Source organism: Amblyraja radiata, chromosome 2 (genome assembly GCF_010909765.2).
Source record: "Amblyraja radiata isolate CabotCenter1 chromosome 2, sAmbRad1.1.pri, whole genome shotgun sequence".
In the NCBI taxonomy this organism is placed as follows: Eukaryota; Metazoa; Chordata; class Chondrichthyes; order Rajiformes; family Rajidae; genus Amblyraja; species Amblyraja radiata.
This window is the reverse complement of record NC_045957.1, coordinates 94,926,288-94,943,443: the sequence shown is the minus strand read 5'-3', so window position 1 is coordinate 94,943,443 and position 17,156 is coordinate 94,926,288. Positions and strand designations below refer to the sequence as shown.

At 42.2% G+C, this 17,156-nt stretch overlaps 1 protein-coding gene across 1 annotated transcript in view; it reads right to left on the bottom strand.

Moving 5' to 3' along the window:
* The window catches only part of lancl2 (LanC like 2), a 50,877-nt gene that overhangs the window by 10,766 nt on the left and 22,955 nt on the right, over positions 1-17,156 (bottom strand). Inside the window, exons 2-5 of the mRNA XM_033050538.1 lie at positions 12,466-12,583; positions 7,788-7,995; positions 3,458-3,605; positions 882-1,028 (exon numbers count right to left, since the gene is read on the bottom strand). Coding sequence (XP_032906429.1) covers positions 882-1,028; positions 3,458-3,605; positions 7,788-7,995; positions 12,466-12,583 — 621 coding nt within the window. The remainder of the gene's footprint in view (positions 1-881; positions 1,029-3,457; positions 3,606-7,787; positions 7,996-12,465; positions 12,584-17,156) is intronic.

Sequence of the window (17,156 nt, the reverse complement as noted above, 5' to 3'; positions counted from 1 at the left end):
TTCCCACCGGCCAATAATGTCCCAGCTACGCTAGTCCCACTTGCCTGCGCTTGCTTCATATCCCTCCAAACATGTCCTATCCATGTACCTGTCTAAATGTTTCTTAAACGATGGGATAGTCCCAGCCTCAACTACCTCCTCTGGCAGTTTGTCCCATACACCCACCACTCTTTGTGTGAAAATGTTACCCCTCAGATTCCTATTAAATCTTTTCCCCTTCACCTTGAACCAATGTCCTCTTGTCCTTCGATTCCCCTACTCTGGGCAAAAGACTCTGCATCTCTCCGATCTATTCCTCTCATGATTTTGTACACCTCTGTAAGATCACCCCTCATCCTCCTGCGCGCCATGGAATAGAGACCAGGGTTTGTACACTTGGAACAGCTAGAGATTGTTTGACAGTAATTACATTTTATTATTAAAAATTATTATAAATAGAAAAGCACCAACTATTTCTGCATATTTAGTATATTTCCAGTGTCACACATACCACAGGCTCTAAAAAGACGCAAAAAACTCAGAGGACCAAAATGGAGACTTCAATTCCTCACATTAAATCTATGCATGTGGAGACACCTGACACCACTGTCATTTTGATCTTTAATAAGTGTAAAAGCACCAATGTTGTTTGTATAAACAGACATGGACCTGTATATTTGATGTAATACTTGGTATCGTCAACCTATCCTTTCACTGGCTAATGTTATTATTATTATTCACATCAAAGGCAACTTTAAAACTTGCAATTTTCACTTGTTTTTTTTCTCTATTGTATTATTGAATTCTGTTGTTTTAAAATATGATACAAATGCCCCATGAAGTTCTGAGTTTGTATGATGACTGCATTGAAATAATTCCAATGAAGTTTAGTAGAAACCAACCTGCATTAGCATGTAGTAGATCCCAGAAAGACCATGTGCTGCTCCAACATACAGTTTTCTGTGCCATTGATACAAAAGTGGACAGCGTTCTGTTTTGCGCTCTTCCTTGGATAAGTTCTTGCCAGATTCAATTATGGCACCAACCACCTGTTTGCCAAAATTAGAGAGTTAGAGAGTGAGAGTGAGAGTGAGAGTGAGAGTGAGAGTGAGAGTGAGAGTGAGAGTGAGAGTGAGAGTGAGAGTGAGAGTGAGAGTGAGAGTGAGAGTGAGAGTGAGAGTGAGAGTGAGAGTGAGAGAGAGAGAGAGAGAGAGAGAGAGAGAGAGAGAGAGAGAGAGAGTTAATGAGAGAGCGAAAGTGGGAGTGGGAGTGGGAGAGGGATAGGGAATGGGAGAGGGAGAGGGATAGGGAATGGGAGAGGGAGAGGGAGAGACCAGGCCGGGCTGCTGATGGATGGTGAGAGTGGGCAGTCCGCCGGTGGATGGTGAGAGTGGTCGGTCCGCCAGTGTGTGCTGCAAGTGGTCGGACGGCCGGTGGATTCTGCGAGGGGTCGGGCGGTTGGTAAGCCGGTGTTGCAGCGAGCGAGCATGCGGTCTGACGGAGCCGGCGCTATGGTGGTGCTGAAGGTGGTCTGGGCGGCGTGCAGGGCAGTGCTGCTCCCCACCATCATCACCGCGATGATCGAGAAGGACACGGCCGAAGTGGACACGCTGCGGGGCCACACGTTCGGAGCCCGCAGCCGGTCCCAAAGCGGCTCCAGCTCCAGCCGTGGACAGCTCTGGAAGGGGGGGGCAAGTTTGGGTTAGGGTTAGGCATTTCCTGTCAGTGGAAGATGCCTTAGCCTTCCCCCAGCCTGGCACTGCCCCAGTCCCACTATGGCCGTGACCCCCACTCTGCACACTGGCAGTCAGTGGGGTTCAGTAAACGGGGAACCCACAGGAACTGCCCTCACCCATTAATTAGGCTGGTTCAGGAGCCTGACCTCTGTGGCAGTCTCATTCAAAAAACACTCACAATTATATTAATGATATTATTTTTATATAATAATTGTACATGATTACAGTCATATTCACAAGTCATATATATAGTATAATAATATGTGGTTTAAATAGACTGCAACACGGAAATAGGCTCCCCATGGTGTAATATAGGCATTAGACACTAGATGGCGCTTACTTTTTCGATCTCATTTTCTAATTAGTTTAATTAATTAATGTGCAACTTTTGGCATTGACAAGTTATGAGTCTGAAGAAGGGTTTCGGCCCGAAACGTTGCCCATTTCCTTCGTTCCATAAATGCTGCCGTACCCGCTGAGTTTCTCCAGCAATTTTGTTTACCTTTGACAAGTTATGACTTCCTTCTCAATTATGTTGTATCTAAATCTGTGCAAAATTTCATGTAGTTCCGAGACGGGTTACAAAAGTTGATTTCTAGACACATTTTTGATGCTCGGCCCACAGCCTATTTGTTTATGAAAGGCAATAGGGAGAACGTGATTGTAGAGATTAGGCATAGACTAGGCGACCACTTTGGTGACCACTTGTGCTCTGTCTACCAGGGACAGCGGGAGATCCTCTCTCTCCAGCGCTTATCTCTCCACTCCCCACTACCCAGTTTCTTTCCCCTTCTCCACTATCTATTCATCACCCACCCATCCCTATTCTGGATCTGTCATTTATCTTCACCAGTGTCATTAACCTATCCCTCCAGTCCTACCTATCCACCATCCCTCCCTCTGGTTCCATATTTCAATCCTAACTTTCCGTTCATATCAGATACCTCAATTTTTACTTTTCTCTTCTCCATTTATCACTTCCAACCTTGGTTTCTATCGCCACCCTTCTCTCCCCCACCTCCATCTGTTAAATAACCCTTCCTTACTTGGATTCACCTTTCACTTGTCAGTTCTTGCCCCATTCCTCCAATCTTTCCACCGCTATCTCCCTTCTGAAACGAGTTGAAATAGTTCAAGAATGTAAAAATAGTGCATTTTGTAGATGAGAGACTTCAGTCTGATGGGGCCCAACCCAAAACCTCATTGATCTCTTTTTCCTCCACAGATGCTGCATGACCTGTGAAATTCCTCCAAGTTATTTTTAATAATTATCAGTATGACTAAAATCTATGGAGGTGACGCAGATGGTGTTTTTGTCAGGGGAAGGTTTTTTACTTAATTTAGCATGTTTTCCTTTTATTAGAATTTTTTTTTTAAAATTGCTACAATACATCAATCATATCAGGTGACAAATATAAATTGATGATAGATACAAAAAGTTGGAGTAACCTAGCGGGACAGGCAGTATCTCTGGAGAGAAGGAATGGGTTACGTTTTGGATCGAGACCCTTGTTCCTTATGAAAGAAACCATTACAAGCAATAGCATGTAACAACAGTAATTAATTATTTTCACTATCCATAGGCCAAAACACATTTAGCTCTCTACCCAAAGTAATGCCACAAGATCTTTTACATCTTCCTGGAGTATTCAGGACCACACCACATCTAAAGAATAGCCTTCCAATTATGCAGCAATCGATCATAGCATTCAAGCAATATCACCATAAGGCACTTTTCTTACCTCCTGAATAACAGAACAAGGAACAGTATCTTGCCCAATCTCTGTGTTTACATATAGTAAAGCGTATAAGTATCCAGCTCGGCCATAAAGAAGCTCATCTGGGAGATCAGAGTCCAAACATACAACTGTTCTCTGCAATTGTAACAATCTAAAAGAAAGACAAATAGAAAGCATATATGCACCTAAAGCAGTCCCTCAGTAGTCATTACAAAATATTGAAGCATCCTTGCTAGAATATAATTAATATGAGGGGGGCGGGGGGGGCTCGCTCGGAAGCAGGACCGAGTTTGTAGTTTGAATTTGGGAGTGGCGCTATTGGCCAGGACTTACCGACGGTTATTTCAACGGTTGATTTGTTCTCTCTCTATCCAATAAATCTGATTTATAACTTAACGGACGAGCATGCCTTTTTTCTGTTCTACTAGTCAGACCCTTGAACCTGTTCCCTTGTAACACCTCAGATTCCTATTAAATCTTTTCGCCTTCACCTTAAACCTATGTCCTCTGATCCTCGATTCATCAACTATGGGCAAGAGACTGTGTATCTACCTGATCTATTCCTCTCATGATTTTATACACAAGTTATGCCACTCTCATTATGACGGTGGAGCAACTTAGCTAGATGAATGGATGGCTCTACAGTGCAAGACCATAACTGGGATGTTGTCTGCTCCATTGTTAATGCTACATCTAGTGCTCTTTGCCGTTTCTTGATATCCCTGTTGCAGATCAAATTCACTTACGACTGGGGTTCACAGGAGGAACACAAAATTAATTATCCATTCAACTATTTGGTTGAATGTGATTGCGAATGCTTAAAACCTGTCACATGATGGGACCTTCCATTTTTGATGAAGCTGTTTTAGAAGCCCAAGGTAAGCAGAATAATTATTCATAACCATTCATGACTACATCGGGCATAATTACAAAAAAATATGATCTAATGTTGCATGATCATTTAATCTTTATTGCAAGCTAAATAAGGTCCTACGGAATAGTAGAATTAGGCCATTCGGCCCATCAAGTCTACTCCGCCATTCAATCATGGTTGTTCTATCTCTCCCTCCTAACCCCATTCTCCTGCCTTCTCCCCATAACCTCTGACACCTGTACTAATCAAAAATGTATCTATCTCTCTCTGCCTTAAATATATCCACTGACTTGGCCTCCACAGCTTTCTGTGGCAAAGAATTCCACAGATTCACCACCCTCGAACCAAATAAATGTATCTTCATCTCCTTCCTAAAAGAACATCTAATTCTGAGGCTCTGCCTCCCAGTTCGAGACTCTCCCACTACTGGATCTTCTTCACATCCACTTTATCCAAGCCTTTCACTATTCTGTATGTTTCAATGAAGTACCCACTCATTCTTCTAAACTCCAGCGAGTACAGGCCCAGTGCCGACAAACGCTCATCACATGTTAACCTACTCATTCCTGGTATCATTCTTGTAAACCTCCTCTGGATTATCTGGAGAACCATCCTCAGATATGGTGCACAAAATTGCTCACAATATTCCAAATGTGGCCCTAACAGCGCCTTATAGTGCCTCAACATTACATCCCTCTTTTGGTATACAGGCCCTCTTGAAATATATGCTAGCATTAAGTTTAATAAAGAACTGCAGATGCTGGTAAAATCGAAGGTAGACAAAAATGCTGGAGAAACTTAGCGGGTGAGGCAGCATCTATGGAGCGAAGGAATAGGTGACGTTTCGGGTCGAGACCCTTCGTCCTTCCAGCATTTTTGTCTACCTAGCATTAAGTTTGCTTTCTTTACTACCGTTTCGACTTGCAGATTAACTTTTTGGGAATCTTGCACCAGAACTCCCAAGTCCCTTTGCACCTCCGATTTCTAGATTCTCACCCCATTTAGAAAATAGTCTACGCCTTTACTCCCACTAACAAAATGCACTTCTCTGCCCACTCTCCCAACCTGTTCAAGTCCTTCTGCAGAGTTCTTGCTTTCTCTACACTACCTGCCCTTCCACCTATTTTTGTAACATTCTCAAACTTTCCCACAAAGCCTTCAATCCCCCTGTCCAAATAATTATTATACAATTCGACATTAGCGGTCCCAGCACCGATCCTTGCGGAACTCCACTAGTCACTGGCAGCCAACCAGAGAAAAAACCCTTTATTGCCACTCTTTGTCTTCAGCCATCCGGCCAATCTGCTATCCATGCCAGTATCTTCCCTTTGGGCTCTCATCTTCCTAAGCAGCCTAACATGTGGCACCTTATCAGAGGCTTTCTGAAAATCTAAGTAAATAACATCTATTGACTATAAGTCCTGCTATTTACTTCCAGAAATTTTGTCAAGCAAGATCTCCCCTTCACATGCGGACTTCGGCCTATTTTATCGTGAACTTGTAAGTACTCCGCAACTGCATCCTTTATAACCAACCACCGAAGTCAGGCTAACTGGCCTTTAGTTCCCACTATTACGCCTTGATCCCTTTTTGTGCAGAGGGGTAATATTGGCAATTTTCCAATCATTTGGGACCACTCCTGACTCTAGTAATTCATTAAATATCATTATCAATGCCTCCGCAATCTCTAATGCCACCTCTTTCAGAACCAGAGGTTGCAGCCCATCCAGCCCAGGTGACATTCACCTTCAACCCTTTCAGCTTCCTAAGCAACTTCTCCGTGGTAATAGCCACTCCTCTACCTTCCACTCCCTGACTCTCTTGAATTTCAGGCACGTTACTGGTGCCTTCCACTGTAAATACTGATGCAAAGAAGATATTCAACTCCTCTGCCATTTCTTTATTCCCCATTATTACTTCTCCTGCATCATTCTCCAGCAGTCCAAAGTCCACTCTTGCCTCTTTCTTGCTCGTTATATCTGAAGAAATTCTTGTCATCCTATTTTATATTATTGTCTAGCTTATCTTCATATTTCATCTTTTAAATATCCCGTATTTTCTTTTTAGTTACCCTCTGTTGTTCTTTCGAAGCTTCTCAATCCTCTGGCATGCCACTAATCTTTGCTATGTTATACGCCTTCTCTTTTAACTTTATATTGTCCTCGACTTCCCTTGTCAGCTACAGCTCTTTCTCCTCCTAGAATATTCTTTTCCTCTTTGGAATGAAAAGATCCTGCATCTTCCGGATTATTCCCAGAAATTCCTGCCATTGCTGTTCCACCATCATCCCTGCTAGGGTCCCTTTCCAGTCAACTTTTGCCAGCTCCTCCCTCATCCCTCTGTAGTCCCCTTTGTCCATCCGATTTTACCTTCTCCCTCTCAAATTGCAGATTAAAACGTATCATTTTGTTGTCATGATTATCACATACATGCAAGGCCTATGACCGTTTTGCCATTGTGGAGGAAGATTTCTGTGTAGGTAGGACAGTCTGAGGTTTAGGTTTATTATTGTCAAATGTACAGAGGTACAGTGAAAAGATCATGTGATAGGAAGAGAATTAGGCCATTCGACCCATCAAGTCTACTCCGCCATTCAATCATGGCTGATCTATCCTAACCCCATTCTCCTGCCTTCTCTCCAAAACCTCTGACACACATATTAATCAAGAATCTATCTATCTCTGCCTGAAATATATCCACTGACTCGGCCTCCATAGCCTTCTGTGGCAAAGAATTCCACAGATTCACCACCCGCTGACTAAAGAAATGTCTCCTCATCTCCTTCCTAAAAGAAGGTTATTTAATTCTGAAGCTATGCATCTAGTCCTAGACTCTCCCCCTAGTGGAAACATCCTATCCACATGCACTCTATCCAAGGCTTTCACTATTCTGTTTTTTCAGTGAGGTCCCCCTCATTCTTCTAAACTTCAGTGAGTACAGGCCCAGTGCCGTCAAACGGTGTTTTGCATGCTATCCAAACATAAGACCATAAGACATAGGAGCAGCCAATATACCATAAATACAATCAAATCAAACTCAAGTAAAATAGATAGACCAAAGGGGAAGATACAGAGTGCAGAATATAATTCTCAGCATTGTAATTCTCAGCATCAGTTCCATAGACATTATTCCCAGTCTTCACTGGGCTTATGCAGCAGGTGTTCCAACCATTTTTGTTGGGCATAGGTTGAAAGGTGAAGAGAAGGACAATTTTATAATTTTGGATATGTAAAATGTTTTGTGCTGTTTAAAGAAAAGAAAATCTCCTTACTACTGTTTGTTAAAGTTATATATATTAGTCAAATTAAAAACAAGTACAACCTAACCAGGTTCACCTTATCTAACAGAACGAAATACAATAATTTAGTGAACATTAAATACTGGATAAACAATTAGAGCAAATTGGAAATAAAATGTAGAAGTTCATTTATTGAATGTAACCAAAAACTATCGTCTTACTTTGAAATGCATTCCTGCGATTCACATGTGTTCTTGAGCTTGTGGTGTACAACTGCACTAACCGCCAAAGGACCAGCATCACCACAAAGAAAGGTAACTCTTCGACCATTCAGATTACGTAGAGTTCTCTTCACATAATGCAGAGCTCGCTGGAGATATGCCATGTCCTGGGTTGTACGGAAACATTGTAGATAAAGAAGAGCAATCCCTAGTATCAAAAAAGGAATTCATTAGCTTTCTAATTAAATTGAAACCACCTATAATTTATAGAAATGGCATACTGATGTTTTAACCACTCAATCTTCTGAAATACATTCACTTTTGTAATCAGCAATTTAGACACATACTCACCAACATTTTTCAAATTTAATCAAGAAAATTTGAACAACATGGATGAATATGAAACAGCGGCATTATATCTTCTGACAAAAAACATTCTATTCAAAATAGAAGAGACCTGGCATTCTTTCAACCTGATATTTCTTGTCACTTAAATTTTATTGGCAGATTTTAAATATCAAAATAGAAATGTCACAGAGGTGATGACTAGAGTTTGTAATCAAGTCAAATAGATCTGGTATTAACTAGTAACTAGGAAACCAAATACACAATGGAGACACAAGAGACTGCAGAATGGGTGCCACATAAAGGAAGAGGAGGAAATGCAAAGCTAAGAGGATGGAAGGGAACAGAGATGGGGAAATAGGGGAAATGAAAAGGAAATTCAGGACTGGGAGATGAGATAATGGAAGAGGGAAAAAGGTGCGAGATGGCTACTGGTAGGAGAAATTTGAGCGCACCATTGTGTAAAATGAGAGAATTCAATGTTCATACCATTGGGTTGTAAACTAAAGTAGAATATACCTCCATTTTAAAATTATTCTATTCCACAATGTCGTTTACTCTCTTTACCATTTTTGCATTTTCTTAAAATGCTACATAAATTCAGTGTTATTAGATTATGTGCCACAACAAGCTTTGGCGACCCAAGAGAAAATGAAACAAAATCAAAACCTCAAAAGTAGCATAAAGCTCATAATCTACAAGGCAGCATTGATCTCTGCCCTCATGTACTATTCAGATATAATCTATCTGTAGCAGCAGTGGAGAGCTTCAAACATCACTCAAAAATCCTCAAAATTCACTTGCAGAAGTGAACCAATGACAATTTCTCCCCTGTGCCTACACAGTTTCCAATTACACTCAGCAGGCAGACAACATTTTGTTCACATGTCCAACACCAAATTCTCAGAACAGATACTGGCTCAAAATGGAGAAGAGCAGAGAGAATCATGAGCTTCTTCATCAGGAGTTTGCAGAACTTCAGCAACAGCAATATATGGAGCAGACCACCTCATACACTTACTTATTCACCTGCCTAGCAAGCATTTCCTATATTACTTGTAGTAGACTCTATTTCCCCCAAACTGACATAATCTTAGATTCCATGAAGTTATAGTGGAACCAAGTCATCTTTAACCCACAGGGGCTACTAAAGAAGTCATTACATAGATTATTAGTTGGAAAGGATTTGAAATTCCATGATCAGTTCTGGACATAAACCTCGGAAATAAACATGAAACCCTGGAGCAATTCACTACAATATCAGGGATAGAAAGAAACATCTATATAAACTTTAATCATATTACTGATGCTGCATGGGCACAAATGATCTTATGAAGGATATAAAATGTGACAGGTTTTTCTAGCAGAAAAAAAACAACTCATATTTATGTTGTGCTTTTCCATATCTCCCCTACAATCTAAGGCTCAAGTACAATGCAAAATACGATGAACTACTCTTCTGAAATACATGAACCTGCAGTCACATCCGATGCAATACAAAAATACTATGATATAGTTCAAAGAATGCGAGAATTTTCCCAATGGCCAAGTTTCTCTATTAACTTAATTGCCATGTTGCTATTAGGAACATTGTGGACAAAATATTTAATGTGCGTATTTCACATGTGACGTAACTTCATATTCAATTCAGACTGTTTGCAGGATTTTGTTACATTTGAGCTGTAATATCTATATACTTTTAAAACTGTGTGTGTGTGTGTGTGTGTGGGTGTATGTCATTTTGCCTTTTTTTGCCTTTGATGCGTTACTCCGCGAAAACCAGACACAAAAACGCCGAGAATTTTATCATTTCGCTAGCGATTTTACTTTTACATTCACACATCCACTCCTTGGTCAATTATTTCCCAGATTTTGAGTAAAATTGATCACAAAACTAAAATTTTAAAATCTAAACGGCTCTTACCAGCTGCTGACGTCACAATGCCCACATGCCGACCAATCCAAGGCGCTTCTCTCTCTCTCTCTTCATTTGGCAGCCCGGCTCTCCTCCACTCCCCCCCCCCCCCCGCTCCAAGTACGCTCGTGCCACACCTCCCGCAGCTCCCACGCCCGCCCGCTCACTCCAAAATGCTCTGCAGATTGGGAGGTCACAGCCGGTCACCGGTGGTCACCGGCTTGAACATGGCGGCGGCAGTTATTGTCGGGCGGGGCATAAAGGGCCTGTACCACCAGCATGCGTCTAGCGTGACCAAACGTGGTCGCTTGAGGCGTACGGCCACGTGGGTCCGGTCCCAATTCGAACCGCGGAGGCATATGGAGTTGTGCGGGGCTGGTCCCGACATCATACTCACCAATCAACTGGGCAGCAGGCGGGCCGACTGAATTTGGACGTCGCATGGCGTCGGGCGGTGACGTCATCATGCAACGGCACGCCGGGCGGTGACGTAATCGCGCAACGCCACGCGCTAGGTGTACGCCGTCAAGACGATGTGTATGACGTCAAGACGCGAGGCCGTTCCCCTCACTCTGTCCCCCCCCTCCCTATCTCCTCCCCCTCCTCCATCTCCCTCCCTCCCCTCCCTCCCTCTCCACCCCCCCTCCCTCTCCCACTCCCCCTTCCTCCCTCTCCCCCTCCTCCCTCTCCCCCCTTCTCTCTCTGCCCTCACTCTCTACCCCCCCCCCCTCCCTCTCTAGACGCGCCTGCGAGCTGGGGGCTATACGTCAGTAGATAGGCCGATTATGGGGTAAAAGGAGCCAATGAATAATATTAATATATTAACAAGGAGGGGGGTAGTTAGCGTGTGTGCGGGGGGGGGGGGGTAGTTAGTGTGTGTGGGGGTGGGCGGTTAATGTGTGTGACGCCGCATGCCGCACCCCCCCCCCCCCCAAACCGCACGTTGGGGGAACAGACCCAACGGGTCTGCACTTGGTCTAGTTATTTCTTAAAATCCATATTTATTATCTAGTATAGTAAAATTCTGATAATGTACTATCCAAATTGTTTGGAAATCGCAATGTTTAAGTATCTTGCTTATCAGTTGCCGATTCCTGCTCTACATTTAATTCACTAGGGACCTTATACGCTTGTTCCCTTTAAACTCACTGGATTCACTTTTAATTTAATGGAAAAAGACATTTACTGCACAACATCTAATAAAAGTGTAAATTAGAAATGTGTTGGAATAATTTGAAATAACATCTAATAGTCCAGAAAATCTGCTAGAACAGCACCAGTGTTCCAAGCATGCCAGATGAATGGAGTTATACTGAAGCATACCATAGAACAATAATTGTTGTATAGATGGATCAGAATCTAGAGTCTGTATCTACTGATCTGGAATCACGAGTACAAATCTCATAATGGTAGCTAGAAAATTTTAAATTGGATACATGAACTATAAATTGCTATCAAACCCATCTAGTTCACTAATGTCCTTTAGGGAGGAATATCTGCAGATCTCCTTTTAGTAATCAAAATATCTTTTAGCTTTTCTTTGAAATGGCCCAGCAAGTAATTCAAGGGAAATTAGGGTTGAACAATAAATTCGGAACTCGACAGAAATGCCTACATCCTGTGAACAAATGAAAAGTACATGCGTAATGATGCATCTGCAAACTAACAAATTCATCTTTGGCAGAGAAGGTTAAAGAAGTTACAGATATGCATGTTTTTTCAGAGATCAAGGGTATGGCGTGAAATGGTGAACTTTAACCCCAGATCAGGCATAGTTACTAAAACTATTGTTAAATTTATAGGGAACAATGCATGCTTAATTTTGATTTAGAGATTCATCACTTTCAAATGAAAGAAGACACATACCATCCGCCGAAAGCATGTAAAGGCACCAATTCATCTGTCCAGTTAACAAAAGGAAAGGTCAAAGATGATCCCCAAGAGACGACCACATGCAATAAATGTAAGTTGTTGAGTCACCCAAGATCAATTTTGTACTTTGATTTCTGTTGTAAATAATCACAACAATTGAAGTGACATCTGAACTTTACAAGTTCAATTGCTTTGGATTACTCAAGCTTTTACTTTCTTTGCCCCTCCCCCATATTCAATATTTAAATACCAGCAACTATAATTTTGCAACAATAACCAATTATTAGTTTATAACAGATATTAAGTCTGCTAATTGGATAAGCAATTTAATTGGAAAAGCAATTTAATTGGAACACAATGCATGACTATTAATGCAAATTACAATTTGGTGACTATACTTCAGCTCTACTGTTCACTCTACTGTTGAAACTGGATGTCAAACTCTGGCAACTTATTTCTTGAAATCTTAGAATTAAGGGTTATAATGGATAAAGGGGAGTACAAAAACCCTAAAATTGAAAATGTCTAAAGCAATGGAATGTTCACCTGTCCAGCCGGTGTAAGCACAACAGTCATGAGGATCTGCAGTCTTCAGACCTTCTTCCATCTGTATCAGGAGGTCTTTGATTTTAGATTGAATCCGTTTTATGAAGGCAGGACAGATCTGCAACAAGATACAAATTTTCCAATATGACAAATCTCAGTTTAAAGAGTTTTGAAGATATTCCATTTTTGAAAAACCATTAAGCATAAATGGAGTTTTAAAACATATTTGTCTTGATATGTGCCAAAGAACAAAACTGCCAATATAAAAAGGGCAAGCTGAAAGAAACTTGATTAAAACATTTGGTAAGTGTTGGCAGCTGCAGAGATGGCTACTTCGGTTTCCACATAAGAATATTTAAAATTATATATTTTTAAATATAGTCCATACAATGGTTCATCTGAACCACAATATCATTTGGTACTCACTTGAGGAAAAAAGGAATTCTTGCAAAATCTTCAGAAGCAAAACATTAGTTATACTTTTAACCCTACACCAAGGTTGTCAGTTGGAACAGTTGTCAGTTGGGCTTGTATACTCTGGAGTTTCGAAGGATGAGAGGGCATCTTATTGAAACATTTAAAATTATTAAGGGTTTGGACACGCTAGAGCAGAGCTGCCAAGTTTTGTCAGAGCATTTCAGTATTCTAGTACCTGAAAATAAGTATTTTGATGAGGAAATCAGTATTTTTACACGGTGCCATTTTGCTGAAAAAATAATTATTTTTTAACGTGCGGACACTTGTTTATTGTGTATTTGTAATACAGTTTATTGTGTATTACATGGTACAGCTGCTTTCTGCATCTCTCTCTCTCTGTGTTGGCTGGTCGATGATTGGTCGCAACACCCCTCGGAGACTACGTCTGATTCGCTGTAGTCTGAGTGACCAGCGCATTATGTGATTGGACACAATGCCCTTGGAGACAGCGGCTGATTGGATGGGAGGAGACCAATTTGTTGATTGGACGGGAATTTTAAGTGAAGCTGGTCGGTGATTAGACGCAACCCCCTTAGAGACAGCGGTTGATTGGGCAAATAATCGAGCACAAAATATTGACAAATAGGAAAACAAAGAAAATCGGAATTCCGATTTAAATCGGAAGAAAATCATGCCTGATCTGCAGTTCCTTCCTATTGAAGAAGAACCTTGGCCCGAAAAAACTCCTAATCTATTCCCTCCACAGATGCCGCCAGCACTGTGTTTTTTATTTAACTCTGAAATCGAAGAAGACATAAAGCTAGAGTAACTCAGCGGGACGGGCAAAGACTCTGGAGAGAAGGAATGGGTGACGTTTCGGGTCGAGACCCTTCATCAGAATGAACTGAACTCTTGTCGGTGAGAGTACTTGTGATTGTCTGAAGAAGGGTCTCGACCCGAAACGCCACCCTTTCCCCAGAGCCGCCGCCCGTCCCGCTGAGCCACCACAACCCCTCCATGTCCACCTTCAACTCCAGAGCCAAACAATAAACACAGAGTGCTGGAGGAACTCAGTGGGCCAGGCGGCACCCGCGGGGGGAACGGATCATGGCCGGCCATGGCTCCCCCCCCCCCAACAGGAAGGAACCGCATATGCAGCTGTCCCAGCAAAATGCCAAATGATTCCGGGAATGCCGAGGCGAGAAAGGGAGCGAGAGAGAGAGACGAGATGGGGAGCGGGAGAGCGCGCAAGAGAGGGAGGGAGAGAGCGAAAGACAGAGACACATCGAGAGAGGGAGAGAGAGCGAGGGATGGAGGGAGAGAGGAGAGAGAGAGAAAGGGGGGAGAGGGAGGGAGAGAGAGCGAAAGAGAGAGAGAGCGAGAAAGAACGAGAGACAGAGAGATCCCAACTCAAGTACTGCGGCAGACCAATGCCCACAGAAACAATCATCTAGATCTTGAAACCCAAAACACCAACATATTTAATCTGTTACAATCCCCAGAGGTACAGCATGACCACCAGATCCCTGTATTTTCCAAGCAGCAAGATCCCAAGTCAACCCCACCCGGCCACCACCCTTCCATTGGTGAGTGGCATGGCAACAAAACAAGAAGTCGGGCCGATCCCGGCTGCTCCCACCTGCCCGCTGCACCTCGTCATTACGATTATCTATGGTCGATTTTGTGTTGTTAAATACGGACTTTTTAAAAATCCGTTTTTAACAACGCAAAACCGTACATCCGTATTCTTATCGCATTTCCGTACAAAATACGGAAAATCTGTACAACTTGGCAGCTCTGCTAGCGACAGGAAACATGTTCCCAATGTTGGGGGTGTCCAGAACCAGGGGCCACAGTTTAAGAATAAGGGGTAAGCCATTTAGAACGGAGGCGAGGAAACACTTTTTCTCACAGAGAGTTGTAAGTGTGGAATTCTCTGCCTCAGAGGGCGGTGGAGGGTGGTTCTCTGGATACTTTCAAGATAGAGCTAGAAAGGGCTCTTGAAGATAGCGGATATGGGGAGAAGGCAGGAATGGGGTACTGATTGAGGATGACCAGCCATGATCACATTGAATGGCGGTGCTAGCTCGAAGGGCCAAATGGCCTACTCCTGCACCTATTGTCTATAAACTGCAATCTAGATATTATAGCACATTGTCCAAATTAACATTTCAATGTGGCCTTGTGGAAATAGTACGTAATTGAAGGTGTTTGTTGCACATTGAAAGACTCCATCTATCTCATTGGGAGTATGCAAGGTCTCCATGATGCTACCACCTAGGAGATAGTAGCGCTCCAATTTTATTGACTAACATTTATAACTCAACCTGGAATTACACTAGGAGACTATCCAATAAATAATTGTTTTAACTGCTTCTCGGACAATGCTGTGCGCAAACAAAATTATGCTGAACCTTGAAATTGTGCACTCAAAAGGATGGTCAAGAATGTCAGGGTAAAATATTTTTGTGAAAATGAACTGTCTAGAACCAGAGATACATGCTCAAGGCAAGGAAAATCAAAAATCAATAGAAACAGAATTTCATTAGTAAATTATACTGAATACAAGGAAGAAGATACTTAACTTAGTTAATTGAATCCAAAAGATTTGATAAAATATTAGTAAGCCCACTAGGCTCTTAAACATTGAGTGGCTTCTTGGGTCATCATGGAGGTAAATATATTTTAATCAGGGAATGTACATTTACTAGCTGCAAAGTATTGATCCAGACTTCTGGATCACTTATCCAGAAACAATATTACCATTACATGTGCATTTACTAACATATTCTGAAGGTTGTAGTAAAATGTGCAGTAGTACAGTATATCTGTTGTCTTCACCCGTTTGTTCCTCTTCAGTCAGCGACATACAGAATGCAGAACTCAAAACTCCAGTGATACAGAAAAGGCACTTTATGCTCATAAATTAAGATTATATATTCAGAGCTCAAAATTAAAAATGCAAATAGAATCACTGGGCAAAAGTACAGGTATGACTAGTTGAAACTCCAAGATTTTAAATTTATGTTTTCCAATAGAAAGTATGATCAGAATACTTAAAGATTGTGCATTTGAGCCTGGATCCAAATTAAATAAAAGATAGATGCATAGTGCTGGAGTAACTCAGCGGGTCAGGACCTCTCTTCAGACTGAAAGTAAGGAATGAAGGGTGGGGGGCGGCGGTGGGTGTGTGAAAGAGCAGGAGGGAAGAAAAGCCCAGGACAAATCAGGATCAGCAACAAATTACCTTGAGCAGGGTGATGCCCTGGTTGGCCAATTGTTGGCTAGGGAAGGTGTGATCTCAAGAGGGATGCATTGTGCCAAGCTATGGAACTGGTTAAACAGCTAGGGTGGAGGATGGGGGCAAAGTGGGAAGGGTTGTAAGCTACCCAAGCGAAATACAGGGTGCTGTTCCTCCAATGTGTGTGTGGCATCACTCGAGTAATGGAGGTACATGACAGAAAGGTCAGTATGAGAATGGGAAATTGATGAAACAGGTGAATTGATCATGGGGAACAAGGACATGGCAGACCAATTGAATAACTACTTTGGTTCTGTCTTCACTAAGGAAGACATAAATAATCTGCCGGAAATAGCAGGGGACCGGGGGTCAAATGAGATGGAGGAACTGAGTGAAATCCAGGTTAGCCGGGAAGTGGTGTTAGGTAAATTGAATGGATCAAAGGCCGATAAATCCCCAGGGCCAGATAGGCTGCATCCTAGAGTACTTAAGGAAGTAGCCCCAGAAATAGTGGATGCATTAGTAATAATGTTTCAAAACTCTTTAGATTCTGGAGTAGTTCCTGAGGATTGGAGGGTAGCTAATGTAACACCACTTTTTAAAAAGGGAGGGAGAGAGAAAACGGGGAATTACAGACCAGTTAGTCTAACGTCGGTAGTGGGGAAACAGCTAGAATCAGTTATTAACGATGGGATAGCAGCACATTTGGAAAGTGGTGAAATCATTGGACAAAGTCAACATGGATTTATGAAGGGTAAATCATGTCTGACGAATCTCATAGAATTTTTCGAGGATGTAACTAGTAGAGTGGATAAGGGAGAACCAGTGGATGTGTTATATCTGGACTTTCAGAAGGCTTTCGACAAGGTCCCACATAAGAGATTAGTATACAAACTTAAAGCATACGGTATTGGGGGTTCAGTATTGATGTGGATAGAGAACTGGCTGGCAGACAGGAAGCAAAGAGTAGGAGTAAACGGGTCCTTTTCACAATGGCAGGCAGTGACTAGTGGGATACCACAAGGCTCAGTTC